Here is a 23,652-nt window from a genome sequence, read left to right on the forward strand (position 1 = left end):
ACTCATTATTAAATGAAGCAAAACTAATTGAAATCTTCATCAAAACATATGTTACTATACAGAAAAACTCATGACTAAATAATTCTGCATATTTTGTAATTTAGTTTTTTTTATTAGAAGTTAAGTAAATCTTTTAAACATTGTATAGGTGAGTTTACTAACTGTGATCATCTTAGATTATTTTTTCAAATTTTAATATAAAATGTTAATGGTTTAATATTTTTAGGATGAATATGACAGCTACTAATCTTCATAGTTCTATTGTGGACACTTTGATAACATATGTTGACTGGTTTTTCCCTGGAGGTTAGTATGAATTAAAATTATATGTTTCTGAATATAATTTCTTCTTATTACATATTATAATATGCAGGTATATATAATGCAAATCAATGCTGATATTGTACATTCTGTGTGAATTTTACATGCTTGGTTCATAATACTACTAGTATTAAAATGGTTAGTAAGTCTGCTCTATTCTTGGGTATCTCCATTTTAATTAATATTGTAAAATAATTAACAATTAGAATTTTTTAAAAATTCTATGACGAGGCAAGGAGTAAGTGACATTAGATTATTTCTAATTTCAAATTTTATTAAACATTAATTAAAAGATTAAACATTTAAAAAAAATCAAAGGCATGAGTAATAAATAGTTCTGAATCCGAATTATTATCTGGTGAAAAAATAAATTATAATGCACTGTTTCTAAGATGACCACTCACAATCATATCTATTTTCATCTACTGTAAAGGTGTTTGTCCCAGATAGCTGAGGCTCATTATTGATGTTTGTTTCAGCTTTTGGATTATTGATTTAATAGTAAAACAAAAAATAAATTTTTATGTGATAAATGGTTTTATGTGTCTGTAGATTCCATGTCTTGCGTCCCCCCCTCCCATCATGCGTATACATTTACAAGGTGTAAAACTGTAACATTGGTTTTTAGTTTTCTTTTATGATAGGTGTAAATGACTTGTATTTTTCATTTTTAGCAAAGAAATGATTGAGTTCGAGTTCTTTACGATAAAATCTTACCAAGTCAAGAACTTGGCAAGTTTGTATATCATAGAACGTATAATCTACTTGTAATAAAGTAATGTTATGAAAATCATTTCTGTATGCTGATAATTAAAGTGTTGTTGTTGGAACAGCTGTTATTGTAGCATCTAATAAAAAATCACAGTTGTTATCATTTAAAATTATATTTGAAGTTTTATATTAGTAAAATAAAATGTTTTACATTTTGTTGCCATAATAAAATAAAATATTATACTATGGCTTAGTAATGGCAGTGTGTTTAAGAAACATATGAGCAAATGTATTGATACAGAAGTTATTGCAGTAATTTTCATACAATGTAATCTGTAAATTTCATTATACTTTTTCACATCTATTACAATTTATTTTACTATGTAACTCTTGCTTTCTCTTGAATTAACTTTTTCTGATTATCTGCATCTTTTTTGACAATTCCAACTGTGTTTTCATGAGATCAAAGAGCCTTTTTAATGATTCTCCATTTCTGGAATCTTCTCTTGCATACACATGGAAATCATCTCCTACATATGCTGCTTCCATATATGTTCTTTATCATTAAGAATATTTTGCTCCATTATAGACTGATTGTTATCTTTAGAAGCAGTACTATTTATTCTTTTTATCGCTTATTAAAGTAAAAATTGTTTCAGCATCAGTAATATTATTTACTTTTCGTGTAATGGCAATGCAAATAGTACCAGTATCTTGAAATAATGGTACAGATTTAAAAGTCCAGTATTTAATAACAAAATAATACACAAACTTGATTATTACTGAAACAAATTCAGTATTATTTTTTTGTCAGATGAGTTATAAAGTAAAGATGTAATTTTCAGATTCTAAATACTAGTTTGCAAAGTTCAGACAAGTGTGGTTTTAACATGTTTTATGTCAAATTTTTAAGCTCAATGAATAAGATTAATTAGAAAAATACTCAATGCCTGAAAATCATGGTTGTTTTTCATAATAAATTTGAATTCAATATATTTTCAAGATATTTTTGTTTCTATTATGTTTCTATTATTTGTGTTATACTATTTACTGTTGTATGATATACTTTTAAACTTATACATACAACCTATAACTATTTAAAGTCTATTAATGAAACCAGTAATATTTTATTCTCAAATAATTTTTAGTCATTATTAATAATCGTTAATATTCATTTCCTGCTTTGCTGCATTAGTATGCTATTGCAGTAATTAAAATTGCTACACCATGATGGTGGCATACAATAAATATCAAATTTTGCATAAAGAGTTATACATACTGAGAAATGCAAATGATTACCATTCCAGTGCCTGCACACAAAGCAGATGTGAGTAACACCATCTGCATTGTGTACGAATGGGAAGCTTGCACAGCAAGATTCTCATTTGGAAATCATATATGAAGTAATAATCAAGGCAATTTTTGTGTAAAAGTTATATAATGCCTCTTGTAAGAAGGAGAAATTCCTACTAGCATGTGTCCGAATTCGACTGTGGCCTATCAGGACTTTTTTTTTTTTTTTTTTTGTTCTGTGACATTGCTACTCATGTTGGTCACGGCTGTCAAGCAAATAAGCATTCAGAGTTGGTTGAAGAAATTTCGAGGTTTCTTGCAAATCAGGAGATGAAGGCCCTTTAACAGGGTTCCTTTTGAAAATTATCCCTTATAAAGCATGGTCAAACTGTTACATAATTTATCATCACTAACCCTTTTATTTCGATTTTAGTGCACGCAAGCTTAAAAAGGTTTAGAGTACAAAAGTATTGCTTCAATGAGGAGTTCATGTTATTGTTATTAATATTTATGCATGATGCTCCAGCTGTAGTCCCCCACAACTGTGGACTCTGTAGAGCCCCTATACTGGCCCTATATGAAAATGATTGGTGGAAGAAGGCCATAGGGGTCATGCAAAATCTCACTGACTACAGGTCATTAACGCCTAAGAATACAGACATGTTATTCGCTCAGCCTTTTGGTATTATACAGTCAAAAGTCGTTAATTCAGACACCCATAATCCGGAATGATCTATAATCCGGACCTCAAAGCTACAAACTTTCTGCGCCTGCGTCGCGTTGACGCTTGCGCGTAAGACCTTTACGGCTGTGCGTGTGCGCATAATATGTTTACGCATACGCGTTTAATGTATAACGGACGGTATAAGCTAAAATTATCTAATTATCTATTTCAGTTAATGTTGCAGATTGCGTTGTTCCTTAATCTTCGAATTGGATCCGGCTTATTATTTTTTGCAGACTGTTAGAGCAATTTTATAAAAGTAAGCTTGAACTTTCGATTATGTCAAATAGAATTTCCGATGCTGGAACTCCCAAAGGATTCACAAAGCGAAAGTATGTTTCGATGTCCATCAAACAAAAAGTGGAATTGCTGCAAAAAAATGGATAAAGGCATATCCTTTGTTTCTCTAACCATTCCGAAATCTGTTTATCAATTTCACACTGCTCTGTGGCTGGGAGGGGGGGAAACGCCGGGGCGCGCAATGAATTGGAAGTTGATCCGTCAGCACTATCCTTATCTTCAGCAGGGCAGATGTTTTCATTTTATTTGGCTTATAATTCCCTACTAAATGTACGAGGGCTATCCAGAAAGTAGATTACGTTTTGGAATAAAAAAATAAACAAAGTATAGGAAACAAATTTTATTATATACAGATGAAAGCCACACTCAAATACTACTTTTCTACATAGTCACCATACAAATTAAGGCATTTATCGTAGCGATGTACGAGCTTGGAAATTCCTTCGTCGAAAAATTCGGCCGCCTGCGCCTTCAACCACTTCGTTACCTCTTCTTGCAGCTGTGCGTCGTCATCAAAACGCTGCATAGCCAGCCACTTCTTCATTGCTGGGAATAGGTGGAAGTCGCTCGGTGCCAGGTCGGGACTGTACGGCGGATGAGGAAACAACTCCCACTTAAAAGATTCAAGAACTTTACGAGTGACATTTGCCGTGTGGGGCCGGGCGTTGTCGTGAATCAACAAGATCTTAGAGCTCAACATTCCTCTGCGCTTGTTTTGAATTGCTCTTCTGAGTTTTTGGAGAGTTTGGCAATACCTTTGAGAGTTTATTGTAGTGCCTCTTTCCAGGAAGTCCACCAAAATTACACCTTTTCTGTCCCAAAAAACAGTCGCCATCATCTTCCTTGCCGACATTGTTTGCATGCATTTCTTGGGTTTTTGGGGAGAACTTGTGTGCCCCCACTGCATTGATTGCAATTTCGTTTCACAGTTCACATGTTTCACCCATGTTTCGTCACCAGTAACGATGCGATCGAGTAAAGAGTCACCATCCTTATGGTAAGCGTCCAAAAAGTTCAACGCTGCAGCCATTCGCTGATTTTTGTGGTCCTCTGTCAAGATTTTTGGAATCCATCTTGCACAAAACTTGTGGTAACCAAGCTTTTCGCTGATGATTTCGTGCAACAAACTTCGCGAAATTTGTGGAAAACTCAAAGAAAGTTTCGTTATTGTGAAATTTCGATTTTCACGGACTTTAGCATCGACTTTTTCGAGAAGTTCGGCGGTCACTATGCTGGGTCTCCCACTTCGATCTTCGTCGTGAACATTGGTTCGGCCATTTTGAAATCTTATGACCCACTGACGCACTCCACCTTCAGTGATAATGTTGTCCCCATACACTTCACGAAGCTGCCGATAGATTTCTATCGGTTTACAGTTTTTTGCAGTCAGAAACCTTATTACTGAGCGCACCTCGCAGCTCGCGGGATTTTCAATTAACGCAGACATTTCAAACCGTCACAGTATCTGAACGGAGCACAGCACGAACCTCTCACTAGCACGGCTAGATGCAGACTGAGCTGCGCAACGCTCTGACCCCAAGATGGCCGCGCTAGCCCCGCCCCTAGCGGACACAGACGGAAACGTAATCTACTTCCTGGATGGCCCTCGTAGTATTTCATTTCGATGTACTCCGTCTTTGATATGATTTAAATCATATTCCTCATCATTATAATTCGCTTCAGATAGTGAAGAAAGTGACACAGAGGTTATTGAAAGCGAAAAAATTTCGTTTGACAAATTAGTCGGTATTCTCGACACAGCAATTATAGGACTTGAACAGCGGAACTTTGTAACTGAACAAGAAATTATGTCTGTTTATAGAATTAAAGAGAAAGTATTATCACATAAAACAAAGCAACTTAAACAACTTACATTGAAAAAAATGTTTAATAAAGTAAACAAGTAAATATTAAGCTTTTTTTTTTTTTTTTTTTTTTTTTTTTTTTTTTTTTTTTTGTAAATTTTGATACCCTTTAGATCATAATTGGGCTTTATTTCATAAATTACGGTTTCATATTTTTAATTTTATAATTTCTGCATGCCATCTTACCAGACTTAAACTGATGATCTATAATCCGGAAAAATCGATAATCCGGAATCGCCGAAGTCCCGACGAGTCCGGATTAACAACTTTTGACTGTATCTCATTATGCAACCTGAATCACGAACTTGACTCATGTGCAGGACAAGTGTCCAAGGATAGTGTAATGCCATCAGCAACACCACAGACTTTTCAGCATGGTAACTATTGCTGCAGCTTTCTTTGATGCTGCAGTAGAGACAATTGTGCCTGCAGTGTTGCAGCAAACAATGACATTGGATACAGGATCAACACAAAATTATCTTTTAAGTCAAATTCCGGTTCTGCTGTAAGCAGAACCATGGATAATTCATGTGTGGAGGCATTGAGAAGAGCAAGCATTGCCAGCTTGCATTCATTCATATCATATGGGCTCAACACCTGGTGTGCCAGTATAGAGTGCCATTGAATACACTTTCTGGTCAACTCTTGTTCACATAGGGTGAATATGGACAGCCACCTTTAAATTTCTCATGTGTTAAGGCTCGTGGCATGCTCCATTTTCAGAGCTCGTGTGATGCCATCTTTCAACAAAATAATGTACGACTGCATGTTGCACATTCTGACTTGACCTTCCTTGATACAAAGAGCAATTGACAGTTGATTTGCCCAGCATATTCTCCAGAGCTTTAGCCATTGAGAACATCTGATCATGGCTTGCTGGTATTTCTGAACATCTGATCATAGCTTGCTGAGAGACTGGCATGTCACCATTCACCAGCCGCTATGACTAATGAATTCTAGCATAAAGTTGAAGCAGCATTGAATAAAAGACACCATATCTGTCATCTAAGCCCAGTTTGACTCAATGCCCAGCCAGATTACAGCCATTGTTGCTGCCAGAGATGGCAGTTCTCTGTACTGAATTCTGCATGTTATGTACCCCAAACTACCTGCAAATTTAATCATGTCTTTCTTCCATAATGTTCTGTATGTACAATAAATAAAATTCTGTTATTTGCTTTCCTTTCTGGTGTAGCAATTTTAATCGCCAACAGCATATACAGTATTTTAACATAAGTTCTAATTGCATAAAATATACATATTAAATTCACTGAGTAATTTTTTTCAGACTGCGAATTTTATATGAGTACACCAACATCACCAAGGCATATTGAAGGTTTTCCACCACCTTCTTTATCTAGCTCTCAGCTAAGTCTATCTACTGCAAAGCTTTCTAATGGTGATTCAGCTGTAGATTCCATGTCCAGTAGTCCTACAAACAGGTAAAAATATTTTTGAGAGTTGTTCAAGTTTTGTGAATACAACTAGGAAACAATAATAATAAAATATAAAAAATAAAGTATATTAAATTTTTATTATAGATAAAAATATAAATGATGAAAAACTTTTTATCTTATAACATTATAAAAATTTCTATGTAAATCGCAATTTTTAGTCGTAAGATTTTAGGTCACGTGCTATTGTTTTTTAAGGAATTAGAGACTGAAGGTTTTGCAATGAGTTATTCTTATCATATTGTTAGCTATGGAAAGATTGCGAATTTCTTTGCACTTTATGAACTTTCTGGTATGTGGTCGAGACATGTTTCTTGTAGTATAAATTTTACATATTCTAGCAAGGAGATCTGTTGTAGTCTAGTAATAAATGATAATGATGACTGTAAGGTTACCGTTAATGTTTGGATATAATTGAAACTTGTGTTTGTAAAAGTCTACAGAACTATTTTATCTTTAATTTCAGATTCTATGTGTAATATTATATTTGCCTGGGCTGACTATGAAATTTTTTGCCCCCTGGGGGGACAATCTCTGTTGCTCTTAAATTCTGCTGCTCATTGTCTACAGAATTTTATCACACAATGTTACTGCACCATCGCTAGCAGTGGCCATGACATTTGCTAGTGAATAATATTAACAGCTTCTTAAGTACATCCTGAAGATAGTGATAACATTAAAAATGCTTAAAGTTCACTTAAATTAATATTTTTAATGATACTTCTGTAAATGTTTTCATCGAATATAACTGAATTTTATACTGAGTTATCATTTAGGTAACATTAAAAATGCTGTTAAGTATACTCCTTAATACTTAAGTAGGAAATGACATGGCAAATTATGGTTAAAACATTACTGATGAAAAGTATAAAAAATATATTAAGTAGACTTTTCATTAAAATTCTTTAAAAGTAAGGCAAAGTTAGATATTTACAGAAACAGTTAAGTAAAATTGAGCTGCTGAAAATATGAATTCAGGAATATACTATATACTTATCCATATAGTTATTAAATCACATAAGTTATAAAATTCATTGTTAATATTTTATGAATTTCTAAAAATTCAAAACACTTTACAGCTAATTAGATCTGATGCTTTTAAAATGTTATGGATTTTTTAAAAAAGAAAAAGGAATCTGAATTTGAGATTCAACTTCCTAACACATAAATCATCTTTATATGTTACGGAGTTATAATCTCAAATTTGAAATGTGAAACAATCCTGCAGTCCGTGATTGTGTAGGATGGGAAATAATGTGAAAAATTTGATACATTATAGCTTTTATTTGTAATAAAATATGTAATAAATGATGTGATGTTACTGCACACCATGAATGCTCTTACTTTAACAAATAAAGGTAATGCTGAGGTACAGATATGTAATGTGTCAGTAACAGTAGTAGAAATGAGTCATTGGACAGAAATCCAGTACAGTACAAAGTCCATAATCCGGACTCGTTGGGACTTCAGCGATTCCGGATTAGGGGTTTTTCCGGATTATAGATCATCAATTTAAATCTGGTCAGATGGCATGCAGAAATTGTACAATTAAAAATATGAAACCGTAATTTATGAAATAAAGAGCAATTATGATCTAAAGGGTATCAAAATTTACAAAAAAAGCTTAATATTTGTTTACTTTATTAAACATTTCTTTCAATGTAAGTTGTTTAAGTTGCTTCGTTTTTTGTGCTAATACTCTCATTTTAATTGTATAAAGAGACATAATTTCTTGTTCAGTTACAATGTTCCACTGTTCAAGTCCTGTAATTGCTGTGTCGAGAATACCGACTAACTTGTCAATAGAAATTTTTTTCCTTTTCAATAAACTCTCTGTCACTTTCTATTGGAAGCGTGCATGCGCTTTAAAACATTTGGAATTTTTAGTGACATTAAAACACTTTTATGTTAAATCTTGTGATTCATTATTTTCATAATATTCCATCTCTTTTCATTGTTATTCTAGCTAGGACCTTTCACCATTTATATTCATACAAAAAAATATCTTTTTTTATTGTACGGAAAAAAAATACTGTAAAAATATATATGCTAAATAAATATTCATTTTTACTTGTTTTAGTATTTACTTCTTATCATTTAGTATGCATTGTTTTATGATTAGTAAATACCAGTAGTTACTAGTAGTAATAAGTATTTTATGTATCATAGTAAAGTTGTAATATTCCTGCCTTTAAGTTAAAGCTGAAAATGAGAAACCTTATGAACTGGTAGGCGAATAATCGCTTAGTTCAGTGAACAGAGAGCAGAACTCAAGAAGGGTTAAATACCCTTTATTATTCAAAAATAAATTTAACAGACAACTCCTTCTTGGAGTTTACAATAAAGCCTCCACTTTGGCTCTAACTTGGGAATACTAAGAAGTAAAACTTAACTAAAAATATATAGCCGAAGCTATTAAGATTGTAGCGGAGTTAGCCCCTTAATGCTAACTAACAACAAAGCTGTCAAGGTCCTAAAGTACGGCTGAGCATAATAATAGCTTCAGAGAGAGAGAGTAGCCTAAAAGGCGAACATGCACTGCTCAGAATATCTGGATCTGTAACGACGTCAGTAGAATTTCAAAGTTAAATACTTCTCCTCATTTGCATTTGACCGCAATTCTGAAAATACGTTCTGGCCGGAAGTTGTAAGCTGAAATTAAGAATGGATAGGAAAGTAACTTAAACTAAAAATTAACTGTTAGATAACGTAGGATAAACCTTACAAAGTATTCTATGATTAGTAAATGCAATGCAAAGCTAAAACTAATTGATATTTTAGAATTGTGTGAAGTGATTAAAGATTATGTCTTTTAATATCTTCCTAGCAGTCCAAAATCACCAAGTCCACGGGTGCCCATTCGCCCGAGAAAGAAAGCTGCTCCAAAAGCTCCTTCATCACAGTCTACGAAAAGCATGATTACTCGTTCCCTGTCTTGTGGAGGCTTTCAAGCTAATGTTTTAGCTAGAGCAAACACAGTGCATAATAACAACAAACTTTATCAACATAGTGTTTCTCACGAAGATCTATTGAAGGCTAATTACAATGAAATACCATTTTCTGATAAAATTGCTAAAGGTTTGTAGAATTTTAAAAAGTATTATAAAATAAATCCAATTGATATTTCCAATAACTTTTAGTTTGTGTAATATGCTTAGTTTTTGACTGAATTATATTTTTTATATGGAGCAGTGAATGCTGCTTGATAAAAATAAATTGGTAAAAATTAACAGTGAGAGTTAGTGAAAGATATATGAAGAAGTTGTGTCATACATAGAAGGGGGAAAAGGGGTATAATATAAATATTAATAAGAGGAAAACATAATTAAAAAGAAATGAATTAATTTTATTTTTAATTAAATTTATGCTGCATAAGCATTTATAATATTTATACATAGTTATAAATATTAGGAAACTTTTCAAACCAAATTGTTAAGCACATCATACAAGCATTTGTGTAACTAGATATCTCCAGGTATGTAAAGGCAAAATTAAATTTGCGTAAATGTTTAAAATATGAATGAAAACATAAAATTTAACTACTGGCAAATGCTTAAATTTTCAAATACTATTGAACACATGCTGTATGAAACAGTATCCTGTTTTTGCATTTAAATTATTCAGATTTGTGTTGCATAAATATCGGAGATAAATTTCAACATAATCTTAGCATTCAAACATAAGTTTAAAGAACATAATACAAATAAATTTGATTGAATGTATTATGAACATAGCTGCAGATGAATTATTCATATTATATTATTCCTACTTAAATATTTAGCTTGTAGTAAATTTTACAGAACATTTTTATAGAAATTTAATTAAATTTTATAGAAGTCTGTGTTCTGAGCATTAGCAGTAAAAGCTATTAACAAGAAAAGGTCTAACTTTTTATATTATCATATATATCATTGATGTTACTAAATAGCTCTTAACATTTAAAAATGACCATTTTTACATTAAGAGATTTCTCCATTAATTAGAAAAGATAATGGCTCAGCAATGGCCATTTAGATATTACTTCTGCACTTTGGTATTTTGATCTGGATTCAGATTACGAATCAGCTGTGTAGGCATTTTAATGATTTTCCTATGTGTAACATGAATATGAGCAAGTTTCACTTAGATAGATCAAGCAAGTTTCGTGAGGCAGAAAGCTCTATGCTTTCTTGTAATCAAATAATTCAGCATTAAAGTGATATCATCCACATATGGCCTATTGCAAATATTGCATATGATAGAAAGTATGAGTTGAATTATTATCTTACATGTAGATATAAATTTCACAAATGTGTACTCATTTTTTTACATTCTGAATTTTTATCTATTTAAAAAAATTATTTTATTTTATTTTATTTATTTTTTAACATGTAACAGCAACATGTTTCTTCTGTGTTTCAAATATATTATTTGACATTCTTTAATTTTTTTTAAATTTCTGATCTTAATTTTAATATTAATTTTATACTTTTAATTTTTTGTTCTTGATATTATTTGAAATTTGTAATATCTTAGTTTTTGGTAAATCTTAATAAATAAATCATAAATAAGCATTATCATAAATAATTTGTCATGCAAAATTGCAGTAAGGTAGCAAAGTATGTCCACTGCATTCAAGTTTAGAATAATTTTTAAAATCATTATTCTATGATATAAGAATATTGTAAAGAATAAGACAACACTTTCTAGAGGAGAAGCATCTGTTAAAGCATCATTTCTCTTTTTTAATAGGGACCATTTTTATATATTAGAATGCTCAGATTATTTTATTATTAGTGTATTATATTTTGAAAGCACTTTTTGTACCATATGTTTCTAACAGTATACTTATATTTTAAAATAAAATTAATTAAAATTAATTTTATTTTATATTGGTACTAAGCAAAAGTGATTAAAAAGTAAGTTAATAGAAGTTATATTTCAAGGCTATTAGTGGTTAAAGATTTGCAGGAACTAACCATTCTCCTTTATCCTAATAAACTTAAGATAAAATAATTTTACATCTAATATTCAAAAGCGTAATGTTTATTTTCAAAATCTGTAGCACAACAATAAGCTTGAACAAAGATCAGAAGGTTGCCACTATGAATGAAAGATAACAACTGAGGCTTGGTTCTAACAATACTTCCACCTATTGATTGATGACATACACTTAATCAATCAAAACAAATATAAAAAATACTGTCCACACAAATATCAAGACTAAACATTAAACAAAAAGAAAAATTAGGATCTTAAATTTCTACATTAAAATGACCCAAATAGTATTCAGGTAAGAAATCTAGATGAGATTTTAATTTGTTGTCCACTTCTAGTCTCGGCAGTCTTAATGTCCTTTGATAAATCTGGAGAAAATTATTCTTTGGTAATTTTGAAACTAAACTGTTTTCAGCTTGTATCTCAGTTTCATTTTCTTCATCTGACTCGATGAAGGTATTTGATTGATGATGAAGGTATTTCGAGAAGGAATATTCTCTGGATTGGTCGAACTAATTCTCCAGACATGGTTTTGATTCGAACTACTTGAATGTTGCTGTCTTTTCAGTTCAATCACTTTTGCTAGAGGCCACAGCACCTTGCGTTTGTCATCCCGTTCGATGAGAACTATGTCGCCGATTTTTATCTGTTAAGAAATTGGCACTGTAGATGGAAATTGCACTAACAGGTTGAGATATTCACTTCTAAATCTCTTTCTGAAGAGCTGTCATAAATTCTGTAGATGTCTGAGTCTCTAGCTGAGATTTTATCAAGGTGATCCAAGTTAAGTACTTCAAAGACTTGAATTTAACCTAAAAACAAGGACAGTGTCAAAGGATGAGATCATCAGAGTCCTCTGACACATGACACATAAGTTAGTGATCTGGCATTCACAGTTGCGCAGCACACTCATCAGTTCTTCATAATTCAAACATGGCTGGCCTAGGACTCGACACAAAAGCTTTGTAATCATTTGAACAAGTCGTTTCTTAAAAACCACCCCACCAATGTGCTGTGGGTGGCTGAATTTCCAGTCAATCTTGTTTCTGCCAGCTTCTATCTCAATGGTATTCCAATCAATTGACCTCAAGAGATTATTGGATCCGACAAAATCGCCTCCCTTATCGTTATAAATTATCGATGGCCTCTCTGTACAGACAATAAATCTTCTTAGGCCAAGTAAAAAAATCCTTCAATTGAACAAAAGACAAAAAAATCAGTTATAAAATGAACTGCGGAGAAAACAGCACAGGTGAAAAATAAAATACAAGCTTTTCTTTTATCTTTCAAAATTAATGGGCCAGCTAAATCAACTACGACAATTTTGAAAACACAAGCATCTTTAACTCTGTTTTCTGGTAGAGTAGCAGGTACAGTCTATTCATTTACTTCCATGCCTTTTGCACCTGACACATGCACATTTTCAAATCATAATTCTGCTTTTCAGGATCCCAAAAGTCTGTCTAAGTTTTGAGAGCAATACCTGAATTCCTGCATGAGGCATCGATAGATGTTTATCAGTTATCACTTTCTCTACAGTTTTATGATTCTTCAGAAGTAACGTCAGATAAATAAAATTTTCAGTCTTTATTTTCAGTCAACCTAGACTTGATACATAGAATGCCTTCGTCATCTTTGAATACACTAATTGACTTCAGCTTCTTAATATCATCTGATGAAAAGGAATCATGTTGAATAATTTTCACAGTACATTTCTCGGCTCTTGTCAATTCTTAAACTTTTAACCCTCCAGCTTCTCTTTCTTCTCGCCTCTTTTGGGTATTTCCTATGAATCTGTGTATCCACCTGATCGTTCTTAGTATTTTTGTGTACTTTGAAGAATAGCCGAAGAATGATAAAGACATATATCGCTCACATATTTTAAGGAAACTATAAGGGTTTTATGTTCATAATTTTCGGCAGTTGCAGGGAAGCTGTTCACAATATCATGGGATTTCATACCAGGTACCGTCATTAAAATGAAAAAATCCATCTTGTCCTCGTTTTTAATTTCCTTATCTTCATATATATTCGCCAAAATTGTCTTCTAAACAGTAAACAATCTTTAATATCACCACGGAATTGTTTTAATTCTATTTCAGGTAATTTCAGTTTCCGTTTATTCAAATTTGGTGGCACACTACCAATGGATTGTGCCATGTGGTGATTAAAAAATAATTCCTTTTCCACTCATATTAAATCTAACTTTTCTTTGTATTCTTCAACTTTTGCCCATTCATTTTCAAACTGGTCATTTGAAGAAAATTCTGAATTTAATATCTGAGTATGAAATGTTCAACAGATAAATGCACTAAAATCTGTGAAAGTTCACAGATTTTTCATCAGGAATTTCCTTTTCTAATTTCTGCAAAATTGCATTAATTGTTTTTGTAAAATATGCTCTGAAAAGTTTTCATTTCTTAATTAAAGATTCCATTTTAATAAAAAAAATTAATAAAATAAAATACTGACCTTGACTTCTTTTACCGATAATGTCCGTTGTCAGCAATTCTTCGAGATTTGCAAGAGCTAACAATTCTTCTTTCTCCTATTAAACTTAAAATAAAATAATTATACATCTAATATTCAAAAGCATCATGTTATTTTCAAAAATTAGAGTCCAAATAATCTTTAATCTTTATCTCATTACTTAAAAATTAAATAAATATTGTGCTCGCATTAGTCCATGAATGTGCCTGCCAATTCTAACCTAGCTGTTACATTTTTGGATCTATCCTGATAAGTCTGAGATACACACATGCACTATGTTGATTTCAATACTTTGTTTCTATTCGAGTTAGTAATCGTACAAAGATATGCAAAAAAAAAAAAAAGAAAAAGAAAAAGAAAAAAAAAAAAGAAAAAGAAAAGAAAAGAACTGAATTATAATTTTAAAGCGTTATTGTACAGTTTGCTATATTTCATTTTCACTGAAGTCCAGAAATTAACCATATCTTCTTCATGGAATTCCATTTTAAATCTGATATCATTAGAGAGTTTAATTACTATTCTTTATTTAGTGACAGCTTGCTATTTTCAAAATCACAATGGAAGAGATTGAGAACACATGAAATTCATTATATTTTCCAGTTGAAAAGTAAGTTTCAAATTATGACCTGAGAAATTTGAGATGTAAATATATGTCTTTCAAAATTCTTTTCAGTGACGATATAATTTTCTATTAAAAATGTTTTTAAAGTTGAAAATGGTGAAAAATTCTTTGTTTCTCACAACAGAGCTGCAATCCCAAGTTTCTTCTCAAAACTTTAGTTTCTCATAGGCAATGATAACCATCAAAGAAGTACATTGTGGACAGAGATTTAGTTCGTTTAGTTTTGAAAACTAAATGATGACATTTAGTTCATTTACATTACTACTACAATACATTTAGTTCATTTAGTTTTGAGAAAGATAGCAAGAAATTATGTTAAATCTTGTTAATTTCATTTATAAATACCAAGGTATTTTTGCAGAGCTACTAGAACCACAAGGACAGGCTTCAATGACCATAATTTTGAGAAATTCTGCTTAAAAGCTATCAAATACACCACGAATATTAGAATCATAAAATTTTGTTCTTGCTTGATCAATTTGTTGGTAGAAGAAATAATTGTGAAACTTGTTCATATGATTTTCGATTGTTTAATAATTACCTTTTCAGTCATTATTAGAATCAGTTGAAAGCTTGTCGTTTTTCTTTTTATAATAGTTTTGTTTCTGACTTTTTGTAATAGGCTCAGATGAAACAGCTACAGTGGAAACAAATCCACCAGTTTCAGTAAATAATCGTCCAAAATCTAGGCCTAAACCTCCCAGGCACCATAGGAATGGTTTACCTCCTGTAGCTGAGAGAACCCACAAAGTTATTGAGAGACCATCAGTGCCACCTCCAGAAAGGCCAGATTCTTATGCTAAAAGTGATTCTGTCAGTTCTGAAGATGTTTTTATAGATAATGATAAAGCTTTAGATTTAGATGACATCAGTATTTCCCTCAACAGCTCTGGTAGTGAAACATATAATGAGTGCCAAATGTCTTTCATGGATGAATCAGATAATGAAGAAAGGTTCTCAAAATCAGCCACAAAGAATGAAAGAAATTCAATCACGAATGAAGATCATAGAGAGCTAAATAATAACAAAAGTGAAGTTTTTGAAAGTCTTAATGGCCACAGTAAAAGAACAATCAGTTCCAACAATAAAAATCTAACCATTAATGGAACATCCAGCTCTGAATTTGTAAATGGAATTTCAAATTCTAAAAAGGTTCCAGTAAGTGTTGTAAATAACACTGATTATGAAGTAAATGATAGTAATGTCCAGGTTAATGAAAAGAACTCGAATTCTTTCAGTGTAGATAGCAATGTTGCAAATGGATGCCATTTTACAGGTGGAACACCAACATGGTTTGAACATTATGGGGATGATAAGCGTCAATCTACATTATGGTTTAGCAATCAGGAAACAGATGAAATGACGTACTATAACAAAGCAGAACTTGAAGAAATTGATAGATTTGAATACAATGAAGATGCTAGTCAGTGTGAAAATTTCCGTACAATAATAGAAGTAGGGAGCACTAGTGAAATCTTCTCTTCTTCAAAGAATGCTTTATATCAATCCACAGTATCTGGAACTGCCATAAAATTAAGAGTCAATAGTGAAACTCAAGATACAAGGCTGTGATTATTTTTTTTTAATGTATGCAGTTTTTGATTACTGTTTTCTTAGTGTTTATTGAAATTTTGTTTATTGGATTGAAGATTTGTTAAATGTGATACCTAGTCAAATACTGAAATTATGAATGCTGTATTTACTCCTATGATAATATACAACTACTTTTTATGACTATATTTGCAACAAACTGAGTTTGAAGTAAATACCTTTTTAATTGCTGTTTTTAAAATTCACATAAAACTAATGACATTCCATGATATTTTAACTAATAAATTAGATTTCAGTATGGGGAATATAATAAAATTTCATGTTTTTAATCTGAATCACTGAATCTATATCAGTACTGCAGTTTTTATTGATGTACAAGGTGCTGCTGCAATTTATTTAAAAAATATACTTGTTGTTAAATTTATTTTTTAAAATTTAAATAAAAACTTAAATTTTTTAACATTTAAAAATACTTTTCCTAGTCACATCCTTAAAAAATATATATTTGATATGAATATAAAGAGATTTTGAAAGAAGCTGTTCAACTAATTTTCGATTGAAGAGATGTTATTTTCTGATGCAGTGTTCTAAACAGAAAGCTTTGTATTTCAATTTGTAAATAAAATAAAACTTTATATATATTATCATCTGGAGTTTTTTTTTTTTTTCTTCTTCTTTCTTCATACATATTTCTTTCAAGAAAATTTTGTTAAAAACCGATACAGCATAATTTAGAACTAAATATTTTTAATATATGAAGTAAATTAATATCATCTAAATGAATTATAAAAATTAGTCTAACAAATGTAATGTAGGTTTTGTTTATAAAGCTTTTAAATGTAACCGTAAAGATGTTTTAATGTAATAGTAATATAGGTTAAAAATTATTTGTCTTTTGTTTTAATTATGTTTTATGAGTGAAAATATCTTATTTTAAATAAATATTCATCATTTTTATGACTTATTTAATTATGATATATTTTGCCACAATCAGAAGTATGAATATTAGAGGTGCTGTGTATCCTAATGTGTACATTATATATTGTAAATGAGAAGACTTGACTTTGAATTCTTTGTTGAAATTAATGCTTAAAATAAGTAATATAAATATTTAATTGTACGAACAGGTATATTAAATTTTAGTTTGTAGTCTTTTAAATATAAAATTAAAATTTGTTTTATGAACTTTATAGTATGATATATAAACATACCAAACAATATATTTTAAGCAAGGAATTGAACTGGTATTTTCAACTATAAATGACATTTTTAATATAATTTAAACACATCTGTTTTTAGTACAACCTAAACATATATATGCAGAGTAAGTTGCAGGTAGACATTTGTCATGGACTTCTCAAAAAAATTATATATATATATCCCAAAGGAAAAAAAATTGAGAAACATTATAAATCAGAATCTGAAGCAGAGAAGAAGATCATAAGTAGAAAGAAACAGTGATATAATAAATTGAAATAATGGATTCAACATCAAGATGCCAGCTGATATAAGGTATTTCAATATCTGTTTCTTCCATAATGTATACAATATAAAATTTTAAATTCATACAAATCATCATGAGATCTCATTAGTTTTAAAGAAAAACTGTTTTTTTGAAGTATCTGTTATTCTTAACTGCAGCAGGATAATTTTGTTTCTTGAAGGTTAGGTATATCACAACCCACTCTTCCTCCAAATGCACCTAGTTTTTCTATAACACCATTATGAGTCTAAGATTAACTTTCATAACTTTTAGCTAATTTTAAATCCTATAAAAATTTTTCCCCACTGTATGAACCTCATATTGATAAAAAAATTAGAGATATGAAATAAGGGAAATTGCACTTGGTTATTTTGAATACAGAGTTCACAACTTGTCATTTCCAATAATATATTCCACCATTTTTTTAAGGAACAAAATTGTGAAAAATTACATTGAAACTTTAATAGACTCTCACCCTTCCATACCGAAAACCTTTTTAATAACATAATTTTAGTTTTTTATACGAAAGCTAAAGTTTATAAACATTATTTTCAAGGTATGTTGTCAATTTATGCTTGAATATAAACACCATTGTTCTAAACTAACTGCCCCCGGCCAATTCTTGATATTATTTTATCAAGTGCGTATAAGTATCAAGTATCTCTTAACGAGTACTAATGAACGTATAATAATTTAAAAATTTTAGTCTATTTGTTTTCAGATTTCGAATATCACAAGTCTTCAGGAAAATTCGAAATTCAGTGCTCAAGTCTTCGATCCCTCTTTTCTATTATTTGAGTTATCCGAATCCTAAGTTTAAAAAAGCATTTAGTGTTTTATCTCTAAACTTTGGAAAATTAATTTTATTGGCTCCCAATAGAAGCATTAATTAAAAAGAAAGCAGATGTTGCAATTCAGCTGGATTTACCAGCATTACCTCATGTGTCGCATATTTAATTTTTCTGCTGGTAATTTAGAATTCCATATTTAAAATATGTCTGTGCTTATCTCTTCGAATGTTCTTTCCTGTACTTTTGTTTTAATATAAAAAATATTATTAATTTTTTTGTTAAATTATATATTTCATTAACTAATTTTATTTGTAACTTTTTAATATGTAATATATACGTATTTTTAAATTACATTCTTTTTTTTTTTTCGTTAAATGCAGATTTCAAAACTTTTTTTATATGAAATAAAAGTTTTCTTTCCTCTTTCTTTCTTTTTATTCTTAAATGGAGGATTCAAATTCAAGAAGGTTTAGAATTCATCCACCCCTAGTTTTAACCTGAGATAAATACTTCTCTTGCGCTTTCCTTAACATGGCTTTTATTACATCGTTTTACACCTTTTAGTTTAAAGATATATATGCCAGGAAAAGCCATAATACAAATACATTCATTTTGTGAATTTTTATATTGTCAGATGCAGAAAATTTTACTTTTCTAATAAATGCATTATTTTTTGCGAGGCTGTGTGATTAAATTGATATGTTTTAGTCCATTTTTAATTCTGAAGTTATATAAAAGTTTTGACAGCAGGAAATTGTTTGTTTTCTAATTATAAATATTGCAAAGTCATTTGCTAAGATCTATAAAAATGGCCAAGTGATGGCCTACATGTCGCATGATAATCTCAAGTTTCTCTTTTTCGTGACTGGCATCAAGGTTGATCAAATTTATTTTACGGATGCCTATATATACACTCATGTCCATAAATTAAGGCTAATGCAAAATCAGGCAAAAGAAGAGTTAGAAGCAAAACAAATTTGACTTATTTGTAAAGCTTATTTATTAAACAAAAGGTAAAGAGCAAAAAAAGATGCTATATGTTTGATATTATTAAAAAAATTAGCGATTTTTTCTCTCTGGAGCAAATTACAACAAAAAAAAAAAAAAAAAACCTATTTTAAAAAAAAAAACAATATTACATGGTTGGTATGATTGTTAATGCACCGTATGTCTCCCAGACGATGCAATACAGTGCGTACAACGCCTAGGCATGCTGAGTATCAAATTACCGATCTTATCTTGGGGGATATTACACCACTGAAAAAGAAATGCTCTCCGAAGTTCCGTTAGACATGTAGGAGGAGGCTGACGGGCTGCAACTCGTCGGCCAAGCATGTCCCACACGTGCTCTACTGGGTTCAAGTCCGGTGAGAATGCTGGCCAGTCCATACGAGTGATATCCTCCGATTGAAGGCATTCGCTTACGATGTTTGCACGGTGAGGACGGGCGTTGTCATCCATAAACACAAATTGTGCGCTCATGGCGCCCCGAAACAAACGTACATGTTGTTCCAGAATGATGTCCCGATAGATTTGGATTGTCATGGTTCCAATTTGAACATGCAGGTCAGTAATTCCACGCCAAACGAGAACTCCTGCACCACCGTAACGGTGTCGTTCAACGATGTTTTCTTGGTGGTAACGGGTACCTGGAGCTCTCCATATGAAAGTCCGGCGAGAATCAGACTGCAAGCTAAACCTAGACTCGTCGGAAAACATCACACAAGCCCATTGTTGCGGTGTCCACAATACATGCTCTCTACTCTAACTCTAACTCTAGGCTAACCGCAGGCGACAGTGAGTTGCAGTAAGTGGAACGCATCTGACAGGTCTACGAGCATATAGACCAATCTGCCCTAAGCGCCTGTACATGGTCTGCCTTGAAATTGTCGTACCAGTGGCTGAAGAGAGCGACGAGACAGGTCTAAGGCTGTGCTCCGCCTGTTTCTTTTGGCAGTAACTGCCAAATACCGGTCCTCATTCGGGGTTGTAACTCTGGGGCGACCTGTGCTGTAACGTCTACTCACATTACCATCATCTTGGAATCGTTGCCAAAGCCTGGAGATGACACTCTGGGCAATTCCAAGTTCGTCTGATACTTCCAGTTGGGTACGCTCACATTCCAGACGGCCGATAATTCTACCACGTAAAAAATCATCCAAATGCGTCCTTTGTGTCATAACTATTCGGTTATTGCACTGAAATGCTTATAAAACGCCTGCGAACAATTTTACTTCTTTGCCTGTATTCCTTATACGAGTATATCACTCTCTTACACTCTCGTCATTGTGACGTACCATCGGTGTCATCTGGTTACTTCCTGAAATTTGCATATGATTCTTGAAGATGTGTGTAGTGATTTTACAGGTGATATATTTATTTCAGAGTTCGATTTCCGCGTGACTCCGAATTATCCTTAATTCATGGACATGAGTGTATATAATTTCAGATTTTTCCTCTCTGTTAACAATCGCTTTCAGGACCTCCTAAATTTCAATATTACTAAAGAAAACCAATGAGCTTATTTCTTCTCACGAATTCTCAGTAATTCAGTTAGCTTGTGTTATGTGCTTAGCCTTAAAATATATCGATATAAATACTTTATTGGGGAAATATATAAATGCGATTTTAAGTGTTTCTTATATTTCGTCTTGGTGTGTTTTATACGCAGCGCTAGAATTCAGATAATTTGAAATACAATGACATCTAGGATGATCACCGCCCAATCAAAGAGTTATATGTATATGTTACGGTGAAACACCGAAATCTGGGGAATGTCGACTTCAGCGGTGAATGTCAACATTCACATAGTCTCTTGGTGTATGTCCGAAATATTTTCCAAATACTCTTATTTCTGACTTAACCGGTCAATGTCGACATTCACCATGTACTAATGGTGGATGTTGAACATATAACAATATTTATATTTTCTTCTCCGTAATTCAGTCGGGAATAAACGCACTTGAGACTTGAAATAAGAACATGAGAACCTAAAACACACAATACATTCAAAATGAGAAAGGAAAATAATAGAAGTTGAAAACTTACTTAATTATACAGTACGTTCTAAATGAGAAAATAAAATAACAGTAATAAAAAACTTACTAAATTATGTGATTCAAATCTTTATTGCAACAACTTAAACTATTATGGCACTTTATGATCTCTCTTTTCGACTTTCACCAGAGCATATCTGTGATTGTCGACATACACCGGTGAGGGTTCGAACATACAAGAATGTAGTGAAATATTCGGTCTTTCACCGACGTATTTGGTGAATGTTGATATTCTCCGGTGAAAGTCGACATTCTCCAATTTCGGTCTTTCACGGTACCATATATATGCGTATGATGAAAATAATTTAGTAATTTTGATGGCATGAAACGTAGATCCATATTGAAGAGGAAACTTGGCAGCCGAGTAAGATTAAATATTCATCTTTATTTCAATCGACATTTGCAACCGCTATTTACTTGGTACTCTAATCGTACCTATTCAAGAAGAGAGCAGAGCAAAATACTCTTCACAGGCACAGAGGTAAAAGAAGCTTAATTCCCATATATCAGCTTAACCGATTATTTTATCCGACCATTTAGTTTTGAATCACATTAATTAGCAAGAAAGAAACCAGATCCTTTCGATGTAATGAATTTGTTTCAAATTGGATTCTTTATTGTTTTTATGCGTTGGGAATTCCTTTATTAAATTGCTTATTCAAGCAGTTTAATAAAGAAATTTCCAGCGCATTCAATGTACATGAGATAAAAAATGTAAGTTAAGTAGATATAAAAATCTGAGAAATAGCATAATCTAAGCGTACGTAAATAGATTTGATGCCAGACAGTCAAAGGATTGTTGTTAGGTTATCTGAATATCGCAAAATGCACGCAAGCTCTCTTCCTAAGGGAAGGGATGCCTTCGTGGAACTTTCTAAGGGAACTGACTCGTACTCTTTTTACCCTATGGGGAAAACCAATCATGCACCCAGCCGTCACCATCGAGGTATCTCGATGGTGACGACCCAGTCCGTTCGCCTGGGTTCAAACTGACAGTATTCAGCATTCTTTAACCGCTCGGCCATTGATGTAGCCGAACAATCTTAGAAAATTTTAAGAGAAATTTCTTTAAATAAAATTTAGGCGTACTTAAATTTGTTTCAAATGTGAAACGAATTTCGTTGCTTTTTGTTATTTAATCTATTTGTGTTTGTAAGTCATCTAAAATTAACTCCAGAAATCAATTAATAAAAGATCTTTATTGGTGTTAAAATGATTTCGAAAAGAACAAACTGTGAAAATTGTTATAGAATTGCCGAGATTTATTTGTATCTAAATGTAATTTCACTAACTAATCTTATTTTAAAATTTATAATTGTTTAATTATAGGAAAATTCTATTGCTTTATTCTGGAAATATTAATTGTTTATATATTCAAGATAGTAAAATTAATTCACATATCGAATATTACTATATCGATATATGTTACATTCACATATCGCCATATGTTATTTTACGTTTATTAACCGATAATAGTTCTTTAAATCAATGTTCTGTACTTTCATTTGCAGTCTTAAGGCAGATTAATAAATTTTCTTATTAAATAATAACTTGATGATATCTTTAGCCTGTAAATTAAAATATGACCCTCAAAGCGTTTAAAATTTTGATAATTTTCTTTGTAAATAGCTCAAACAAAATATAAATTTCCAAGAAAACGGAACTAATATTATATTTAAAATACTTCGGTTTTATTTTAAATTCATACTAAATGTAACAATCTACTCCTGCCAGTATCCTTCGAATTTAACTTTTCAATTACAAGAAGGGAAAATTATATTCTCCTTCAGGATTCGATATTTGTTTATTTTCACATATCTAAAACTAATGTCGCTGATAAGATAATGTTTATTCTTGAAACTTTGTCTCTAATCTGTTGATCATACTGTATCGCAAGCAAATAATATAGAAGTAAATGTTCATATCTTAAGATAAGCCTTTATCAACGAATGAAGATATACTATATTCATTTCTGAGTATCTATACTATTTAAAAACTATATATCAAAGCTGTA

At 31.5% G+C, this 23,652-nt stretch overlaps 1 protein-coding gene across 2 annotated transcripts in view; it reads left to right on the forward strand.

Annotated features, from left to right (window-relative positions):
* Positions 1-16,955, forward strand: part of LOC118182578 (rho GTPase-activating protein 44-like) — a 163,473-nt gene extending 146,518 nt beyond the window's left edge. Inside the window, exons 14-17 of one of the 2 annotated variants that reach the window (XM_085819303.1) lie at positions 227-306; positions 6,503-6,656; positions 9,496-9,746; positions 15,380-16,955. In XM_085819303.1, the coding sequence (XP_085675429.1) occupies positions 227-306; positions 6,503-6,656; positions 9,496-9,746; positions 15,380-16,329 (1,435 nt within the window). In that variant the 3' untranslated portion in view covers positions 16,330-16,955. The remainder of the gene's footprint in view (positions 1-226; positions 307-6,502; positions 6,657-9,495; positions 9,747-15,379) is intronic. The other variant, XM_085819304.1, reaches the window with a different exon arrangement.
* Positions 16,956-23,652: the final 6,697 nt, after the last annotated feature.

The sequence above is a fragment of the Stegodyphus dumicola genome, chromosome 6, assembly GCF_044657685.1.
Source record: "Stegodyphus dumicola isolate Sdum_Otavi_A_Nest chromosome 6, ASM4465768v1".
NCBI classification, from domain to species: domain Eukaryota; kingdom Metazoa; phylum Arthropoda; class Arachnida; order Araneae; family Eresidae; genus Stegodyphus; species Stegodyphus dumicola.